The 21,030-nt window shown below is 42.1% G+C and overlaps 1 protein-coding gene across 1 annotated transcript; it reads left to right on the top strand.

The window, feature by feature from the left end:
- Positions 1–349: 349 nt before the first annotated feature.
- Positions 350–17,061, top strand: chsy3 (chondroitin sulfate synthase 3). Its single transcript, XM_061734549.1, has 4 exons — positions 350–917; positions 2,142–2,561; positions 7,805–8,088; positions 14,168–17,061. Exons 1-4 carry the CDS (start codon positions 818–820, stop codon positions 15,740–15,742), a joined length of 2,379 nt encoding a protein of 792 aa, XP_061590533.1. The 5' UTR covers positions 350–817; the 3' UTR covers positions 15,743–17,061.
- Positions 17,062–21,030: the final 3,969 nt, after the last annotated feature.

Here is a 21,030-nt window from a genome sequence, read left to right as displayed (position 1 = left end):
CACTAAGCTTCTGAGGCTCACTTTTAACTTCGTTTTTTTTTTTTTTTTTTTTTTTGTGGATGATGATTTCTTGAGAAAACCCTCAAACATTCGTCTTCAAAATAAAAGCGCGTACGCGCGTTTGCAATCACAAAACCACAGAGTAACTGCTCCTATCTAAAATATCTTCACTTCTGCATATATACATATGATGTTTTTTCTATTGAGCAGCTGTAGTAAGACAATCACAGCATCAACAGTCATCAGGTACTGCAGGTTTGGGGGGAAACTGCACTTTTATTCTGAAGAGCCTGAATCCGTCTTATCTTGTAAACGGGAAACACGACGGAAGGATCTGAGGACACTTTATTCTGCCGCTGAGGCCGAGGTGGAGGCCCCGGAGAGCTCCAGGGGCCCCGATGGACGAGCCTGGAGAAGCCTGGAGAACCGCGGCGCGCCTGGAGGAGTCTGGGTGACTCTGGAGCAGCTCCACATCAGCTCCACATCAGCTCCACATCAGCTCCACATCAGCTCCACATCAGCTCCACATCAGCTCCACATCAGCACTCCACAAACCCCCGGCCAGTGACGTGTCAGTGATGTGAATGGATCCCTGAGAGACAGACAGTCTGGAAATGGCCAGCGGCTGCAGATGAGACTGAAACCCGGTCCCGGAGAGACGTTTAGAAGAGTCGAGGCTCTCTCTCTCTCGCGGAGTCTCCGGCGTGAAACCCGGACGCCCAGACGAGACGGCGGACTTTTCTTCCCACTGTGAGATGCTGCAGGCCGGAACACGTCAGCAGCCTCCCCGCTGATCTGCGCTGATCCTCGGGTCAGGATGGCCCTGAGGTCCCGGAGACCGTGGAGCAGCCTGCTCCTCGGCTTCTTCCTGGGCTTCCTGGCGTCGTCCTGGCTGTTTGTATCCCAGATCACAGAAAGTAAGAATAAAAACAAATCACATTTTATTTGTATAGCACCTTTCATCCAGGTACATGAAATACAAAGTGCTTAACATTTTGACTGAAAAATAAGCATAATAAAAACTGGGAGACCAATGACATACAAGACATAATTAAATGATAAAAGTTCAAGAATTAAGGCTAAAAAATAATCAGTCGACAACAATAAAATATAATAATAATAAAAACATTACAATAAATGGATAAATAAATAAAACAAATACCTCTAAAAAAATGTTAGACAGAATAAAACTATAAAAGCCAGCCCAAAGAGATGAGTTTTTAGTTTAAAAATGTCCACATTTCCAGCTCCTCTCCGGCTGTTCCACAGTTTGAGCATCGTGGCTAAAAGCAGCAAATGTTTTAGTTCTACTCTGGGGAACAGCTAAAAAGGAAGAACCTTCCTGGTTCATAGAATAAAAACATCTCTGAAATATACTCTGGTGCAAGCCCATGTAGCGCTTTATAAACTAATAAAAGAACTTTAAAATCAACACGAAAACTACCAGGTAGCCAGTGTATGGATTTTAAAATGGGCCTAATGTTTCTCTCATTCTGGTCTGAGTCAGAACTCTTGCTGCAGCGTTTTGAACCGGTTGCAGCTGATTGATGGTATTCTTGGGTCGCCCAGTAAAGCCTGATTTATGGTTCCGCGTTACACCAATGCAGAGCCTACGGCGTCGATTTAACGCGGAACCATAAATCAGGCTTTAGTCTCTCCGTGTTGCTCAGAGAGAGAAACGCAGACAGCACACACACAGCTGGAGACAGAACAACACTTCCAATACAAAGACATTCGATCTAAGTTCTTTCCTAAAATTAAACAACAAGTCCAGGATTTTGATTCCCTCTCAGATCAGGACAAAATCCAACATTTAATTGGAGGAAAAAAGGAAAGTGCTTTAGAAGCAGCTAAATAGTGCATAGATGGAGAGAAACACAACCAGACAACACAGTCTCCTTATAGCCCTGCCTAATAATGTAAAATAGTTCTGTATATATATTGTATGCATGTGTTAGTTATTTAATGTTAAATATTTATTGTAATTGTCTTAATATTTCATATATTAATTGTATTGTGGTTTGTTGTATATGTACGCTTTCGGCAACAATGGTCATGCCAATAAAGCCAATTTGAATTGAATAGAAACGGCCTCATCTTAGATATGTTTTAAATGATAAAATGCTGTTTTTGTGACACAGCGTACAAGAAGAGTGCGTGTTTGTCCCGGCACGGTGAGCCCGCCCTGGGCCGGGCCTCCCCGGAGCAGAGCCGGCCCCCGTCCCGGACCAACGGCAGCAGGACGGCCGGACGGCAGGCCGGCAGACCGCGGCGCTTCCTCTACGTGGGCGTCATGACGGCCCAGAAATACCTGCGGTCGCGCGCCGCGGCGGCGCAGCGCACCTGGGCGGCCTCCATCCCGGGGAGGGTGCAGTTCTTCTCCAGCGCCGGCTCCGGGGGCGTGGATGTGGGTGTCCCCCTGCCGGTGGTGGCCCTGGACGGCGTGGACGACTCGTACCCGCCGCAGAAGAAGTCCTTCATGATGCTCAAGTACATGCACGACCACCACCTGCAGCAGTACGAGTGGTTCATGCGCGCTGACGACGACGTCTACATCCGAGGTGACCCGCCAGGGCCCGCCATCGGCTCAGTGCTGCCATTTAATTAGGGCCCGAGCACTGACAGTGCGAAGGCCCTATTTTATCTGTAGAAATAGTTTTTTTCCTCGTTTTTATGTTTCTTCTGACGAAATGAGGGCCCTTTTTCCCCCTAAACGTGCCCCAAAAGTCACCAAATTTTGCACACAAGCCAGGCTAATGGGCGTGGCAAAATGGCTCAACAGCGCCCCCTAGAAAACTTTGTGCACCCAGGTCTGTTATACATCAAAATATGCGTCTCCATCCTGCAACGACGTGCATTACTTTTCTCAGTCAAAAGCGTTACCGTGGCGACGATAGTTGACAAAAAGCGCGCCCCCCTTCATCTGATTGGTCCATATTTGATAGTTCCCCAAAAGTCACCAAATTTTGCACCAAGGCAGGCCTGGTGATAAATGTGATATTTAATGGTTTGCATTAATGGATGTGGCCTAACGGCTCAACAGCGCCCCCTAGAAAACTTTGTGCCTCAAGCCCCACAATACGGTTTGACGTAGCCTACATGCACGAAAATCGGTACACACCTGTATCATGTCGCAACTTAAAGAAAAGTCTCTTGGCGCCATGGCCGAAACCAAACAGGAAGTCGGCCATTTTGACTTAATCATGTAATTTTGGCGCAATTTATGCCATTCCTTTGGCCGTTAATACGGCCCGAACCGTAACGTGCGTCTCCATCCTGCGACGACGCGCATTACTTTTCTCAGTCAAAAGCGTTACCGTGGCGACGCTAGACGCCAAGAAGCGCACCCTCCCTTCATCTGATTGGTCCATATTTGATAGTTCCTATTTTCTGCAAAAACTTTTGAATGGTTTGATATAAAGAGTCATGGTGGTGTCATCAGACTTAGTTTTGAGTCCTTGACCTTTGTTGGTGAAAATTGCACACGCGAGGGCCCGTTCATCGCTGCTTGCAGCTTTAATTTATTTATTCATTTCAAAACAGGGACAGTGCACAATAAGACATTAATCTTTTGCAAGAGAGCATTATTTTTTAGATTTAAGATTTATTTATTTGCACAGTTAAAATTTACACAAATAAAAGTAACAACAAATTAAAGTGCAGGAAGAGGCGAAAACTCAAAGAGCTTATCAGGTGCCTCCACCTATAGTTAACATAAAATGTAATATCATACTTATAAGAACAATATATGAGCAGTTAGAAATCTATAATTGCATTGTGCCAGGTTGTAGCAACTTGCTATTTTCCACCTGTAGTCCCTGGGCAGGTTGATGGAATACTACATAAAAATGAGTATAGAAAAAGAAAAAATAAGTAAAAGAGCAGAACAAAGCAAAAAGACCATAGATAAAATAGAAAAATAAAACATGGAAGCAGATTCAACAGAGCATGGGATCTGTCAGATGTTGGAACCTAAGATTTAAAGCTAGGCTGCCCCCCAACACACACACACACACACACACACAAAAAACACACTTCATAAATGTACACACACTTGTCTTGACAGTAACCAACACTTGGCCAGATGTGAGAAGGTGTGGGGACTTCTAAATGAAATAATGTCTGTTGGCTGAGTATTCCATTGAGTCATGGCAATACAGGAGAATGATGACTCCCAAATGCAGTTTTGCGTTGGGGTCCACGACACTCACCCCTAACAGATCTGGTTGTTCGTGTTGACTTCTCAGAGCAGAGAGTAACACATTTTCTCAAGGGCGGAGCTGCAGCATTATGGGTAATTTTAAAAAGTAAGCAGACATTTGAGTGCTTTATCAGATTTTCAAAGTTTTTTCAAAGTATATTCATATTTATTGAGTATATGACAGTGATGGTAGCGACATGGTTTTTTTATCATGGATTTTTAGGGCACATGCACAGCTGGAGGCATTTTCAGAGCTTTTTAACCCTTTTTGACAACTTTCCCGCAAAAACAGGCAAATTACTAGCTTTTGGGCGCTCTGTGCTGATTGGCTCAGTACTGATGCACAGCTGGAGGCATTTTCAGAGCTTTTTAACCCTTTCTGATAACTTTCCTGCAAAAACAGACACATTTCTTGCTTTTTGGGGGCTCTGTGCAAAAATCTATTTGGGGGTGAGGGCTATTTTGTTAAGTCACAGTGAACGTCCTTAACGTATTAATGTATCAGACTTTAGGAATGAACATTTGTGAGTCCTGCTTGTCCCATCAAGTTTGAACTGGAATACCTCCCAATTTCGAAAATCCGCCGCCAGAAATCTCCCCTACAGGGGCGCCTCCAAAAATGCTTCCTAGGGGGGCCAGATGGGGCCACTTCAATTCTTGGGGTGGAAACTAAAACGAAATCCATCATTACAGGACTTTATTATACTGTTGTAGTGTACAGGCTCAGAAATACTTAAAAGGAACATGAGGCTCCTTTTTAAGAAATGAGACTCTCTAGCGCCACCCTTCGCCACAACGGCCGTCGGGGGTACTGCAGCCAACAGTGAAGCCGGCACGGGAGAACGGGGAGAACGCGCATGCAGCGTCATGTGACGTCACATCCGCAGGACAGCGCGGGAAATTCGGGACCGAATTGCAGCACATTTTGCAGCACACAGCCTGTTCAAGGCAAAGGAGAGATACACTAGAGGGCTCATTCTTTTGGGTTTGGAACGCTTCATCTGACATTATTACTAGAAAACTTAAAACATATACAAATTTTTTTCATAAATCCTGCCACAATCCTGCCTCATGCTCCTTTAAAGAAACGCCTACTAATATGCATTTGGCCCAAATGATTTGGGATGAAACGCATAACTGACGATAGAATCTATGTGACCGGCAAGTGTTTTTTTATTGAGGCCAGTGGGCTGGCCAGCAAATTTGTAGGGGGGGCCGTGGCCGCCCCTGCCCCCCCCCCTGGTGGCGGCACTGCCCCTACCTCAACTTCCGAAATCAACACGGCTGTTAGTCACATCAGCAATCAGTAAATATATGTTTCTAAGAGTTCTGTCTGACTGCCACATGACGTCACACGACGTCAGACGCGGTAGCCGCCGTTATCTTTTATCAATGGAGGTGCTGCTGTTTGTGTGTGCTGAATAGATGTTTATGGCGTTATTATAAACTAGTCTCCTGACAGAGATTACCAGCAGAATCATGTGGTCCAATATCTGGAAAGCTGCACCAGTGTGGTTTGTTTTAAGTCGCTCATTCTGCAAGCTTTCAATATTTTTTCTGACTTTTTAACTAGAATATGGACAACCGAACATGTGACATCAAGCTAAATGCTGAGATAGCAGAAAAACAATCAAACATTCCGACTTGCAGGAAAAAACTGAGTGTGAGTCTATAAACACACAAATGTGCACAAACGAAATCACACAAAATAAATATATTATATATATATATATATTTTCCAGAAAACTATCCATAGCTCTGCACAGATGATGGAAATCTGAACCAGAACTGAAATGACCTGGAACAGGTTTGTGTGAGACAACGTTGCCTGATGGGAGCGAAAAATCTAGACTCAAACATCCCGCACATGGCACCTTATTATTATTCATTCATTCATTCATTCATTCATTATCTTACCCGCTTTATCCCTTGCGGGGTCACGGGGGTCTGCTGGAGCCTATCCCAGCTCATTTTAGGTGAGAGGCAGGGGTTACACCCTGGACAGGTCACCAGTCCATCACAGGGCCACAAATAGACACACAAACCATGCTCACAATCACACTCACGCTCACACCTACGGGCAATTTTAGAATCATCAATTAACCTAATATGCATGTTTTTAGACTGTGGGAGGAAGCCGGAGTACCCGGAGAAAACCCACGCAAGCACGGGGAGAACATGCAAACTCCACACAGAAAGGCCCCTGCCGGGCCTGGGAGTCGAACCGGGGACCTTCTTGCTGTGAGGCAACAGTGCTAACCACTAAGCCACCGTGCTGCCTTATTATTATTATTATTATTATTATTATTATTATTATTATTATTATTATTATTATTATTATTATTATTATTATTATTATTATTATTATTATTATTATTATTATTATTATTATTACTACTCATACTACTACTATCATTTAGCAGATGCTTTTATCCAAAGCGACTTATATTATTATTATTATTATTATTATTATTATTATTATTATTAATCACAATGAATTCAGAAAAGCCTTTGGGCAGAACAATTGAATGAAAGTAGAAATGTGCAAATAAAAGTAAATAAAGTAAAGTAAATTTGCATACATGGAGGGCACCAAGATGTTGGCGTGTGACATGCCCCTGATCAACCCTCAGAGTACCTGAGAGTTCAAGTACAAAAAACATGATAGAAAGTGTTAAACTTAAATTTACATCAAACCCTATTTTCCTGTTACAGAAAAGAGCGCTAAGGATAATTAACAGATCTGACTATTATAAACCATCAAATAATCTCTTTATTAAATATAATACTTTAAAATTCCATGATATAGTAGAGCAAAAAAACTGTTTTAATTGCCTTTAAAGCCCAGCAGAAACTGCTTCCAAACTGCATTCAGGACCTGTTCCAGATAAAAGAAACCCGCTATGACCTGAGGGGGAAACTCATGTTTGAGACGACGACAGCAAGAACTAATATTAAAAAGAGATGTACATCAATTAAGGCTAGAGAAATTTGGAATAGTTGTAATAACAACCTAAAAATGTGTAGTTCTATCTTCAAGTTTATGGAAATGTTTAAAGAAAATACTGTAAATAAATATAAAACACTATGAATATAGAGTATACTATCGGGAACATTCTAGAATGTGAAACGTCAATTTTGTGTTTTGTCTTACTTATTTTTGTCTTTTTATGTATTGTAAATGTTGTTTTTGTTTTAACCTGTTTGTTTGAATAAATAATTAAATGAAATTAAATGAATTGTTTGTTTCAACGGAGTAATGCTGATGTCTTACATTTAAACTGATCATAAGAAAAAAAGGGTAGGCACTATAAGCTACGGCTTCAGCTACACCTTTTCGGCAAAGGAAATGTTTTTTTTATTACCTTTTCATCTTATTTTGTAAAAAGTGTGTACAAGCCGAAATAAAGATAAAGATTCAAAGATTCAATTACAGTTACATATCAACCAATTGTCCCGATATGAAGTTAATCTATCTGTTTTTAATTGGAATTGTATTTTTTTCCCCCTGATGCAGACGTTTGGTCACCCGTTGTTTTTGTAGTCATATACACATCCACATGAATACATCCAGTAACTGTAGTGTGTCTTTCACGTCATCAGGAGAGAAGCTGGAGTTGTTTCTGCGTTCACTGAACAGCAGTAAGCCCCATTACCTCGGTCAGACGGGTCTGGGCATGCCTGAAGAACTGGGCAAACTGGCTTTGGAACCCGGAGAGAACTTCTGCATGGGAGGCCCGGGGATGATCTTCAGCAGAGAGGTGCTGCGCAGGATGGCCCCGCACATCAATACCTGTCTCCAGGAGATGCACACCACCCATGAGGACGTGGAGGTGGGCCGCTGCGTGCGACGCTTCGGAGGAACTCAGTGTGTCTGGTCCTACGAGGTAAGGACTGAGTCAACCTCCCTTTTCTCTCCTTGCAGGTTTCTGGAATATCCTGGACTCTAGTCAGTCCCCCCCCCAAACAGCCCCTTCACATGCCCATGTGTCCCTGAACAAGACGCTTACACTGCAAAAACTCAAAATCTTTTTTTTTTTTTTACCTTGTCTGCACACATATTAATGATTGATACCATGACGGTAGAAACCAAAGGTATATATATGTGCACTATTACTATATTTAATATATATACATATATATACGCATACATATGCATACACATACATAACTATATACATACAAACCCAGTGATTTTTTTTTTTTTTTGGGGGGGGGTGACGACATCCACTGCCAATCCAGGAAGCAGGAACACACGGAGACACACGTCAAGCACTGGAAATCTGCAACAAAAAACCACAAACAAAACACGAAACCGGCACGGAGCCGACCAAAACTGGAACAGCAATGGACCCAAATCTTGAGATCTGATCGCAGTCTGAGCTAAGCTACCGCTACCTAACCCCAAAAACTACAGAGCTAGCATGCAGGTGAACAAGCCAGTGTGTATGTCTATGTGTGTGTATGCGTGTATGTATATGATCATGCGTGTGTGTGTGTGTGTGTGTGTGTATATATATGTGTATGCATATGTGTATGCGTACGTGTGTGTGTGTACATGTCTTTGTGGCTATGTGTGTGTGTATGTGTATGTATATGTTTGTGTGGCTGTGTATGTGTGTGTATATGTATGTGACTGAGTGGCTATGTGTGTGTGTGTGTGTGTGTGTGTGTGTGTGTGTGTGTGTGTGTGTGTAATAAACCAAACAAAGCGCCACCTGAAGTGTATCTATAGTGGGGGAGGGGGGGGAGCACCCGCGAGACCAGAGGCCGACACGGAAGAGCCCGGAACCCAGGCCACCGGCAACCCCACAGAGGGGAGAAGTAGGAGGGAGGCAACCCACCGCCTTTTTCTGGTAATGACTCTTGTTTTAAAGGAGCCGTCTGTAAGAAATGGCCAAAACTGGTACTGCAGTCACTTTCAAAAATTGTTGAGCGGCGTGTACCCTCCCCCTCCTCCCCCCGACCAGAGGTTGCCAGGTAGGCTGCAGAATGCAGCAGGAACGTAGGCTGTCATGGCTGCGATAATTAGAGCCGAGCTGGCAACCCGGATGCCGAAACAATACTGACTTCGTGATTGGGAGATAGGTGAAGGGTGGAGCTTCAGGCCAAAACAAAAAATGACAACATAAACATCAGTTGAGGGCTGCAACTCCTCTTTTTAAACTGGAATATCCTGGCTTGAGTGCTGTTGTCAGTGACATAAGTATTTGAAATTAACATGATTTTTAAATGTCTGTTGACATATTGGGGTCATTTTATGATTCGTTTTATTATTGCTCTTACATACAGCTCCTTTAAGTGTAATGAGATTTTTTTAACTAAAAATTAGACATTTTAACAAGAAACAAGACAAATATTCCTGGTAAGATTTTGAGTTTTTGCATTGCAGTTCCCCAGAGACACATGGGCCCCACTGCTGCAGGGAGTCATAACCCAGATAAATGATCAGGGTTGTGTCAGGGCGGTCCTACGACATAAAAAGCTATGCCAGACATGCCTCTGCAAAAGGGAATATAAGAAAGTTTGATTCCTGAGATGAGACAAGAAGTTGGAGATTAAAATATTCGTGATTTAAATGTTGGTGACCCGCTTTTGGGCCTGACCTGACTTGTTTAGCGCTGTAGCCACAACAAGGCGGTGTTTAAGAAAAATGGGTTTCAGTTGTGTCTCAGCTCTAATTATCCTGTGAATCTTTGGTGAGATGCTTTTTTACATAAAATAAAAAGCCTTATTTTTTTGGCATTCTACGCTCTGCAAGGTTTTTTTACACCTCATCACCCAGGTCCAGTTTTGCCTTGTCCCCTTGTACGTGGGGAGGCCGCTCTGGTTCCTCACATTTGGTGTCAGAAGTGGGATCTTTGGCGCCACCTGAAAAACTGGAGAGAAGAGGTGGGAAGCGAGGCCGTGGGTTTGGAGGAGTCTGGGAGACCCGGTGACCAGGAGGAGTCTGGGAGACCCGGTGACCAGGAGGAGTCTGGGAGACCTGGTGACCAGGAGGAGTCTGGGAGACCTGGTGACCAGGAGGAGTCTGGGAGACCTGGTGACCAGGAGGAGTCTGGGAGACCCGGTGACCAGGAGGAGTCTGGGAGACCCGGTGACCAGGAGGAGTCTGGGAGACCCGGTGACCAGGAGGAGTCTGGGAGACCCGGTGACCAGGAGGAGTCTGGGAGACCCGGTGACCAGGATGCGGCTTGTAACCGGGAGGAAGCGTACTCGGCAACCGGGAGGAAGCGTCCTCGGCGACCGGGAGGAAGCGTCCTCGGCGACCGGGAGGAAGTGGCTGATTTCCTGTCTCGCAACGGGGTTGGCGAGACTCCTGAGGGGGAGGGAAGTGTGAGAAAGTGAGCAACCCCTCCACTTCTCACCATCACCGGACTTTTTTTTAATGTGTGTGGCAAAGTGGAGGATTGGGCGTGGTCTGCGGGGGAGCAACACACAGGTGTGCCTGGTTCTACTGATTGTGGCACACCTGTGTCCAATCAACCTCTCCACCCTGCCTGGGTTTATAAACAGCAGCTGCATACCAGAAGAGGGGTCTGCTGAATGGAGGAAGCTTGTTGAGAGGCTATGCCCCATTGTGCCTTTTTTTTTTTTTTTTTTTTTTTTTTTTTTTTTTTAGAATACTGATTTTGCCCTCCGCCTGTGTGTTTTTTTGTTTTTTTTTTACATAAAATAAAAAGCCTTATTTTTTTGGCATTCTACGCTCTGCAAGGTTTTTTTACACCTCATCACCCAGGTCCAGTTTTGCCTTGTACGTGGGGAGGCCGCTCTGGTTCCTCACAGTTGTCTTGTTGAAAATTGCTTGGATGTCTTGAAAAAAGAAAATAGTCTTGAAGGCAGCATGTGTTGCTCTATATCCTCAGGTTACAATTCTGCATGAACATTGCAGGACAGAAGCAAACAAATGAGCTCTACCGAGGACACTGATACACCCCCAGACCTCCTCCACCTTGCTCCAGAGCAACACAATTGGCAGTACAAACCCTTAAAGTGCAGAATAATTTAACAGTGAAAGCATAAAAAAGAATAGGCTAGACCTTTAAAAGACACATTTAAAATGACAAGATTACACACACACACACACACACACACACACACACACATGTGCAAACACACCCCATAGCAGCTTAAGCAGACAAAACAAAAAACAGCAGATTGCAGAGACCCTGAGCAAAGACAGGCACATACGCAGACACTGAAGTTCAGCAGCACATTTGGTGATTAGAAGAGGTGGTGTTGAGTGCATGTTAAGCACTGTTATAGCCTTTGGATAAAAACTGTTTTTGCAGCGTAGACATGAAATCCTTTCACTAATGAAACGATCTATACAGGAAATTCGTTATTTTTTTGGTGTCCAAATAAGTCTGCCCGAAGTTTGTTTGCAAGTCTTATTTTCATTCTCACTGATGGCTCATGTTTTGTCTTTTTTGCAATAACCTCCGTGTCTGCGTGTCCATCCACAGCTGCTCTGTCTGAATTTATTATCAGCAGAACAACCAGAATTTTAGACAGGATCTTTTATATTTCATTTTCATTTCAGACTATTTAAGTTAAAAACAGTCTTATATATTATTTAGAGCTTGATTAGTTCTTTTCTTCTTTCTGACTCATGAAAATGTGCTTTATCTGTAAAAACTGGCTCTATTGGCATAATGTCGCAACCACAACAAGGAGTTATTTACTGCCAGAGGTGTGAAAGGTATTCACATTCATTACTCAGGTAGAAGTATAGATACTAGAGTTTAAAAATACTCCTGTAGAAGTTGAAGTATCAACTCAAGTTTTTTACTCAAGTAAAAGTATAAAAGTACTGGTTTCAAAACTACTTAAAGTATAAAAGTAAAAGTAATGTAAGGGGGAAAAAGCCATTAAGGACAAAAGCCATTGAAAATGAATGTATCTTAGTATAATGCAAATATATTAAAGAAGCATATATGTGTACTATTGAGCATTAACATGTGTTTCAGAGAGCAGGAGATTTGATGACTAGTTGCCTATAAGTATTGTAATGGTGCAAAAAGTCAAACTTCATGTTCATGTTATCATTTATCCTAACCTTTATTGGAATGTACATCCAAGTTTAGTTGCAGGAATCTGAGGGAACGGATGTAAGAACAAAACTGGACAAGAACATCTGAAACAACCACAACCAAATTCACTCTATCCGGATGGAGCAATTTAACTGGATAGTTTTTATTAAAGGCCCAAATGAAATAGAGTAACGAGGCTGTTTTTAAAATGTAAAGAGTAAAAAGTACAGATAATTCCGTGAAAAAGTAAAAGTAAAAAGTCGTCTTAAAAATAATTACTCCAGTGAAGTATAGAGAACCAAAATTTTTACTTAAAGGGGACCTATTATGAAAAACACGTTTTTTCTTGTTTTAACATATATAAAGTGGTCTCCCCTCACCCTGCCAGCACAGGGGAGACAAAATCCCATGAATTTCTGCAGGCTCTCTGACCCCCGCCGGACAGAGTCCCTCAGTGTCATGTGACCTTTTTTTGAGCCATTCTGAATCTGCGCCTATGGTGACGTCACCATAGGCGCTCATTTCCATAGGTTCAGCCTCCGCTGCTGAAACCACGCCCACAACCAGCTCTGTACGCAGGCTGGAGCGGTGCTTCCTTCAGCCAGTCGGACGCGGCGCCGCGGCGGAGCGGATCCGGTTTAAATGATCCAGGTTCCCGGGTGGTTTGGGAGCTGGGTCCTCGGGGGTCCATCCCAGGCTGGAAGCAGTAAAACTAGTGACAGGGCCCACAGGCTGGATTTCTGATTTATGTAGAAAAAACAAGTTTTAGATTGTTTTTAAGACATTCAAGGCCTGTTTAAAATATACATTAAATGCCATAATAGGTCTCCTTTAAGTAAGGTAACGAAGTATTTGTACTTCGTTACTTGACACCTTTGTTTACTGCCTTGCATAACTCATCAGAGCTTGTTGGAGTCATCCTATAGTTTTGAAAGCGCAGCCCCCCTCTGAACCTGTGGGCCGTGATGTCAGGAGTCTTGCCGGCCTGGCAGGAACCCACGTAAGGTCTCAACCCAACACCGGTGTTCTGGGAGGGACTTGTTACATGATTTCATGGATTTTAATGAGTTTTATTGACATTTTCAAATATTGCTTTTTTAGGGTCAAAATGGAAACGCAAGTACCTGAATCTGACCACATGTCATAAGTAAAACATGTTTTAGTAAATTAGGTGTCCAAACACCTGCTCCGTCTGAACAGTAATTTGAAGTCACTTTGTTTTGGCTTTGTCTCAATCACTGTTGTTGTAGTTTGATGGTTGTACAACTAGACAACAGTTGTAGTTTGATGGTTGTACAACTAGACAACAGTTGTAGTTTGATGGTTGTACAACTAGACAACAGTTGTAGTTTGATGGTTGTACAACTAGACAACAGTTGTTGTAGTTTGATGGTTGTACAACTAGACAACAGTTGTAGATTGATGGTTGTACAACTAGACAACAGTTGTAGATTGATGGTTGTACAACTAGACAACAGTTGTAGATTGATGGTTGTACAACTAGACAACAGTTGTAGTTTGATGGTTGTACAACTAGACAACAGTTGTAGTGTGATGGTTGTACAACTAGACAACAGTTGTAGTGTGATGGTTGTACAACTGGACAACAGTTGTAGATTGATGGTTGTACAACTAGACAACAGTTGTAGTTTGATGGTTGTACAACTAGACAACAGTTGTAGATTGATGGTTGTACAACTAGACAACAGTTGTAGTGTGATGGTTGTACAACTAGACAACAGTTGTAGTGTGATGGTTGTACAACTAGACAACAGTTGTAGTTTGATGGTTGTACAACTAGACAACAGTTGTAGTTTGATGGTTGTACAACTAGACAACAGTTGTAGTGTGATGGTTGTACAACTAGACAAGCATGTTGAGTGTTCTCCTCGTTTAACATCATCTGACCATGCAATCTCACTTATTTCCACAGATGCAGCAGCTCTTCTATGAGAACTATGAACACAACAAGAAAGGTTTTATTGAAGATCTTCACAGCAGCAAGATCCATAACGCCATCACCCTCCACCCCAACAAAAACCCTGCGTACCAGTACCGGCTCCACGGATTCATGCTCAGCCGGGAGATCTCCAGGCTCCGTCACCGCTCCATTCTTCTCCACCGGGACGCCCTGGTGATGAGTTCCCTCAGTGATTCAGAGGTTCTGTGGGAGGACAAGCAGCTGGGCTCCCCGCCCTCGTACATGCGCTTTCAGCCCAAGGAGAGAGATGACGTCATCGAGTGGGATTTCTTGACGAGCCGCCATTTTTATTCTGCTGTTGAAAACAAGATGGCTCGACAAAACCTTGGAAACTCGCTTCGGACTGCGTTAGAAGACTTAATACAGCAGGTCATGGAAATGATTAACGAGAATTCCAAAACACGCGGCCGTATCATTGACTTTAAGGAGATACAGTATGGGTATTACAGGGTTGATCCGATGCACGGCGCAGAATATGTCTTAGACTTACTGCTTCTGTACAAGAAACATAAGGGACGCAAAGTAACGGTGCCTGTGAGGCGTCACGCTTATCTTCAGCAGTCCTTCAGCCAAGCCTTCTTCAGCGAGGCTGAGGAGATAGACGTGGCCGAACTTGTGAACGCCATCAACTCTGAGTCCCAGTCGCTGTTTTTCTTATCGAACTCTCTCAACTTCCTGCCATCTTTTCAGGTCTACCAACCAGCAAGGGAAACCTGGGAGCAAAGTCAAAGGAAGGTCCACATTCTTGTCCCGTTGTCTGGCCGCTATGACACCTTCTCCAACTTCATGGAGAACTTTGAGAAAGTGTGTTTGATACCTAAGCAGAATGTGAAGCTCTCCATCATCCTGGTGGACAACGAACAGGCGGATCAGAGCAGAGGAGAGCACATTGAGTTGATCAGAGATTACAGCAAAAAATATCCTAAAGCTGATCTGTCGGTAATTCCCATGACGGGTAACTTTTCTCGTGGTTTGGCTTTGGAGCTGGGCTCCTCACAGCTACATAATGACAGTCTGCTCTTTTTCTGTGATGTTGATCTGGTTTTCAACAGTGATGCCCTGCAGCGCTGCAGAGACAACGCTGTCCAAGGGAAACAGGTCTATTTCCCCGTTGTCTTCAGTCAGTATGACCCAAAGATTGTATACGGGGAGAAGACTCCTAAAGAAAACCTATTCACGCTCACGAAGAAGAGTGGCTTCTGGCGGGATTATGGATTTGGAATCACATGTGTTTTCAAGAGCGACTTACTAAAAGCTGGAGGTTTTGACACCTCAATCTTAGGCTGGGGGCTGGAAGACGTGGACTTGTTCACGAAGGTGATTCATTCGGGTTTAAGAGTGCTGCACAGCCAAGAACCAGGAGTTGTCCACATTCATCATCCCGTTCAATGCAACCCAGAACTGGACCAGAAGCAATATAAAATGTGCCTTGGGTCAAAAGCAAGAACATTTGCTTCGACGATGCAGTTAGCTGAGCTTTGGCAGGAAAAACACATGGAGGCAGGCTATAACAGAACTTCACAGTGACCCGGCAGCCTTGGTAGTTCACTGCTGCTCAGTTTAAGCGTTTGTTGAGAACAGCTGAATCTTCTGACCCAAAAACGAATATCATAAAATCCTAAGCCAACTGGAAATGAGCAGATGAGACCACACAAGATGGAAATCAGCCCAGCAGCAGTCGGACTGGTTTATTGTGGAAGCGATTGGAAGTCTAAGGTACCGGATCCACGTCAGACTAGGGTTGGGCGATATGGACCAAAAGTCATATCTCGATATTTTCTAGCTAAATGGCGATACTCGATATATATCGATATTTTTTTTGTGACATAATTGGGGTTTCCCCCAAAGCATTATAGCATAGCATCTCTGTTAGCATCTCTGTTAGCTTCATTTTTTTCAGTGTTTTTTTCAAGTTTTTTCAGTTTTAATATAAAGCCTCGTGCCAAATGTCTCACAGGTTCCTTTATTAACAGAGGTCTGCACAATATCAAAATGTATAAAACAAATGAAATAAAAATAAACTGCCTGCATATATAGAATAAAAATGCTTCTTGGATAAAATAAAACAAATATCCCTTTCCTGCATAACAATTAAATTAAAATACACTGTGCAATTAATACAATGTAGACAGTAACAGACAGACTTTTCCACTGAGGTTGACAGTTGTACAAATGACAAAACATTTGTGCAAATCTCAAATAAAACATTCAAGTCAATTTGTCACAAAATAAGCTATATCAAAATCAGAAAAAAAGGGCAGCTATATCGATATAAACTATATTGTCTCGTACCATGTCGCGTTTGAAAATATATCGATATATATTAAAATCTGGATATATCGCCCAGCCCTACGTCAGACCAGCCGAGACAATCTGTTGGTTGGTGTATGTCCAGTTCACTGCAGCATTTCAGATGTTTTATTCCCATGTACATGCCTCACAAATATCAAGCGTCATGACCGTTTGTTTGGGTTTCGGTTGACCTACACTGTCATCCAGTGTACTTTCTACAAGTCTATGACTGTAATGTACTTATTGTTGAATGTTACACCTTAAATTATGCTTTCTGTGCTTTTGGGGTTGGAAGTTTTAATATGTCATAGAACCGACAAATGCTCAACTGAGTGAACCCTATGCTGCGTTGCTCTGCATGTCACGAGCAAGATCGTGGATTTTCCTTTGGACGACGGCTACACTGAGCTGCATTTTGAACTGCGTTACACAATCTGTACGTGTGAATTTTGTTGCTTTGTGAGTGAGTGACTCAATTTATTTAATCTAAATCAGAAAAAAGTTGTGACAACATTAAAAAATACTAATAAAAATAAATAAAAACAAATAAATAATCCAATGAATCATGCATTTACTATGCTTTTTGTTTCTTTACAGACAATTGTCTATATATATATATATATATATATATATATATATATATATACACATACAGTGGGGCAAAAAAGTATTTAATCAGCCACCAATTGTGTTCTCATACTTGAAAAGATGAGAGATGCCTGTAATTTTCATCAAAGGTATATCTCAACTTTGTGAGACAAAATGAAAATATCCAGAAAAATCACATTGTGTGATTTTTAATGAATGTATTTGAAAATTATAGTCTAAAATAAGTATTTGGTCAATAACAAAAGTTCATTTCAATACTTTGTTATATTCCCATTGTTGGCAATGACAGAGGTCAAACGTTTTCTGTCTTCACAAGGTTTTCACACACTGTTGCTGGTATTTTGGTCCGTTCCTCCATGATCTCCTCTAGAGCAGTGATTGGTCCGTTCCTCCATGATCTCCTCTAGAGCAGTGGTTGGTCCGTTCCTCCATGATCTCCTCTAGAGCAGTGATTGGTCCGTTCCTCCATGATCTCCTCTAGAGCAGTGATTGGTCCGTTCCTCCATGATCTCCTCTAGAGCAGTGATTGGTCCGTTCCTCCATGCAGATCTCCTCTAGAGAAGTGATTGGTCCGTTCCTCCATGCAGATCTCCTCTAGAGAAGTGATTGGTCCGTTCCTCCATGATCTCTAGAGCAGTGATTGGTCCGTTCCTCCATGATCTCTAGAGCAGTGATTGGTCCGTTCCTCCATGATCTCCTCTAGAGCAGTGATTGGTCCGTTCCTCCATGATCTCCTCTAGAGCAGTGATTGGTCCGTTCCTCCATGATCTCCTCTAGAGCAGTGATTGGTCCGTTCCTCCATGATCTCCTCTAGAGCAGTGATGTTTTGGGGCTGTCGCTGGGCAACACAGACTTTCAACTGGGGTTGAGATCTGGAGACTGGCTAGGCCACTCCAGGACCTTGAAATGTTTCTTAGGAAGCCACTCCTTCGTTGCCGTGGCGATGTGTTTGGATCATTGTCCTGCTGAAAGACCCAGCCACGTTTCATCTTCAATGCCCTGCTGATGGAAGGAGGTTTTCACTCAAAATCTCACCATACATGGCTCCATTCATTCTTTCCCTACACGGATCAGTCGTCCTGGTCCCTTTGCAGAAAAACATCCCCAAACCATGATGTTTCCTCCCCCATGCTTCACAGTAGGTTTGGTGTTCTTTGGATGCAACTCAGCTTTCTTTCTCCTCCAAACAAAAGTTGTGTTTCCACCAAAAGGTTCTATTTTGGTTTCATCTACCCGTATAACATTCTCCCAATCCTCTTCTGCATCATCCAAATGCTCTGTATCAAACTTCAGACCTGGACATGTCCTGTCTTCAGCAGGGGGAACGTCTGGCCCTGCAGGATCTGAGTCCCTGATCGTAGTGTGTTACTGATGGTTCCTTTGTTACTCTGGTCCCAGCTCTCTGCAGGATCTGAGTCCCTGATCGTAGTGAGTTACTGATGGTTCCTTTGTTACTCTGGTCCAGCTCTCTGCAGGTCCTTCACTAGGTCCCCGTGTGGTTCTGGGATCTTTACTCACCGTTCTTGTGATCATTTTTACCCCACGGGGTGAGATCTTGGATCCCCAGATGGAGGGAGATTATCAGTGTCTTCCATTTTCTAATAATTGCTCCCACAGTTGATTTCTTCACCGAGCTGTTACCTATTGCAGATTCAGTCTTCCCAGCTGGTGCAGGTCTGAGTCCTGGTCCAGGTCTAGTCCTGGTCCTGGTCCTGGTGCAGGTCTACAGTTTAGTTTCTCACGTCCTTTGACAGCTCTTTGGTCTTGGCCATAGTGGAGTTTGGAGTGTGATTGTTTGAGGTTGTGGACAGGTGTCTTTTATACTGGTAACCAGTTAAAACAGGTGTCTTTTATACTGGTAACCAGATAAAACAGGTGTCTTTTATACTGATAACCAGTTAAAACATGTCTTTTATACTGGTAACCAGTTAAAACAGGTGTCTTTTATACTGATAACCAGTTAAAACAGGTGTCTTTTATACTGATAACCAGTTAAAACAGGTGCAATAGAATAGAATAATACTTTATTGTCAATGTACCTGGTACAGTGAGATTGAAAGCAGCATCACCTCTCCAGTGCAAGACAAATAAGAAACAATAGTGCAAACAATAAGGAATATAAGAAATATAAAAAATATAAAAAAGGTTAAGGTGCATTTGAATAGTGAAGACCTGAGATTCTATTTACAGATGATAGTATTTAGTTACACATGTAGTGGAATATTGCACAGATAGAAGTATTGCACTGTAAAAAACAGTAATGAAGACAGTCACGTTTTGTTCAGGGCGGTTATGGCTTTGGGGAAAATTCTGTTTTTAAGTCTGTTAGATTTTGACCTGATGACTCTGTAGCGTCTTCCTGAAGGTCAAACAGGTCAGAGCCGGGGTGGGAGCTGTCTTTGATGATTTGATTGATTTATGATTAATACAGGTAACAGTGGAGGACAGAGGAGCTTCTTAAAGAACAAGTTACAGCTCTGTGAAAGCCGGAAATCTTGCTTGTTTGTAGGTGACCAAATACTTATTTTACCGAGGAATTTACCAAATGATTCAGTAAAAATCCTACAATGTGATTTCCTGAATTCTTTACCCCCGTTATGTCTCTCATAGTTGAAGTTACCTATGATGAAAATTACAGGCATCTCTCATCTTTTTAAGTGGGAGAACTTGCACAACTGGTGTCTGACTAAATACTTTTTGCCCCACTGTGTATGTGTGTATATATATATATATATATATATATATATATATATATATATATATATAGTACTGGAGTTGAGGGGGGATGCCATCCCCCCTGAATTAAAAACGGTCCAAATCATCCCCCCCTGAAATAAAAACGGTCCAAATCATCCCCCCTGTAAAACTGCCATCCCTCCTTTCCATCCCTTATGTCATTTCATCAATGAATGTGGTTTTACTGCTATTTCAACATTTAGAGTCATCACCAGAAAAATAACTTATTTGACAATTTTCACCTGTTTCAAGTAAATTTTCACTTGAAATAAGTAGAAAAATCTGCCAGTGGGACAAGATTTATCTTCTCATTACAAGCAAAAAAATCTTGTTCCACTGGCAGATTTTTCTACTTATTTCAAGTGAAAATCTACTTGAAAGAGGCGAAAATTGTTGTTTTTTCCAGTGATGAGTCTTGTTTTAAGTGTAATGAGATTTTTTTTTACTAAAATGAGACATTTTAACTAGAAATAAGACAAATATTCTTGTTAAGATTGTGAGTTTTTGCAGTGATCCATGTTACTTATCCTGTGAAGGACAGAGTCATATTGATAAGTTCAGAAAAGTGTTTTTTATTGTTGTGTTTTGATGTATTTGATGTAAGCCCAGTGGATATTTAAAGCTTACAGAAGGCTGCATTTAACTGCTGCTATGTCATTCCTGCAGTATTTCTGCAGGTGTTTTGGTCACTGCTATTATTTGTAATATATTATATTATTTGTAATCAGCACAAATTATCTGTCCCCATGTGATAAAATCCACCATCCCCCCTGATTTGTGTTATTGTGAGTTCAGAGCAAGTATTACAATACAACACACGACAGTGTTTTGTATTGTAATGTAACAAAGTAACAAATGTAACAAAGTCATTGTCGGAAAGTGTTAAAGTCGTGTTCCATGTGTCCCTTTTTAAATTTCAGCACCTGCCCCTCCAAAGGTCTCTGCACATCCCTGATATATAGCATTCTGTAGTTGAAGTGAACCTATGATCAAAATTACAGGCTCTCTCATCTTTTTAAGTGGGATAACTTGTACATTATATATATATATATATATATATATATATATATATATATATATATATATATATATATATATATATATATATATACACATATAGCATATATATGCTATATGTATATACATAATATAGCATTCTGTTTCCACATTTTAGTGTA

This window comes from Cololabis saira, chromosome 11, assembly GCF_033807715.1.
Source record: "Cololabis saira isolate AMF1-May2022 chromosome 11, fColSai1.1, whole genome shotgun sequence".
Taxonomy (NCBI): domain Eukaryota; kingdom Metazoa; phylum Chordata; class Actinopteri; order Beloniformes; family Belonidae; genus Cololabis; species Cololabis saira.
Note: the sequence above shows the minus strand (reverse complement) of the source record. Positions and strands in the feature narration are given on the sequence as shown.

Excerpts from the sequence above, each read along its gene's own strand:
- chsy3 (XM_061734549.1), top strand. The coding sequence starts at position 818 with ATGGCCCTGAGGTCCCGGAGACCGTGGAGCAGCCTGCTCCTCGGCTTC. Across the intron at positions 2,562-7,804 it reads CGACGACGTCTACATCCGAG|GAGAGAAGCTGGAGTTGTTT; the intron begins GTGACCCGCCAG and ends TCACGTCATCAG. Across the intron at positions 8,089-14,167 it reads AGTGTGTCTGGTCCTACGAG|ATGCAGCAGCTCTTCTATGA; the intron begins GTAAGGACTGAG and ends TTATTTCCACAG.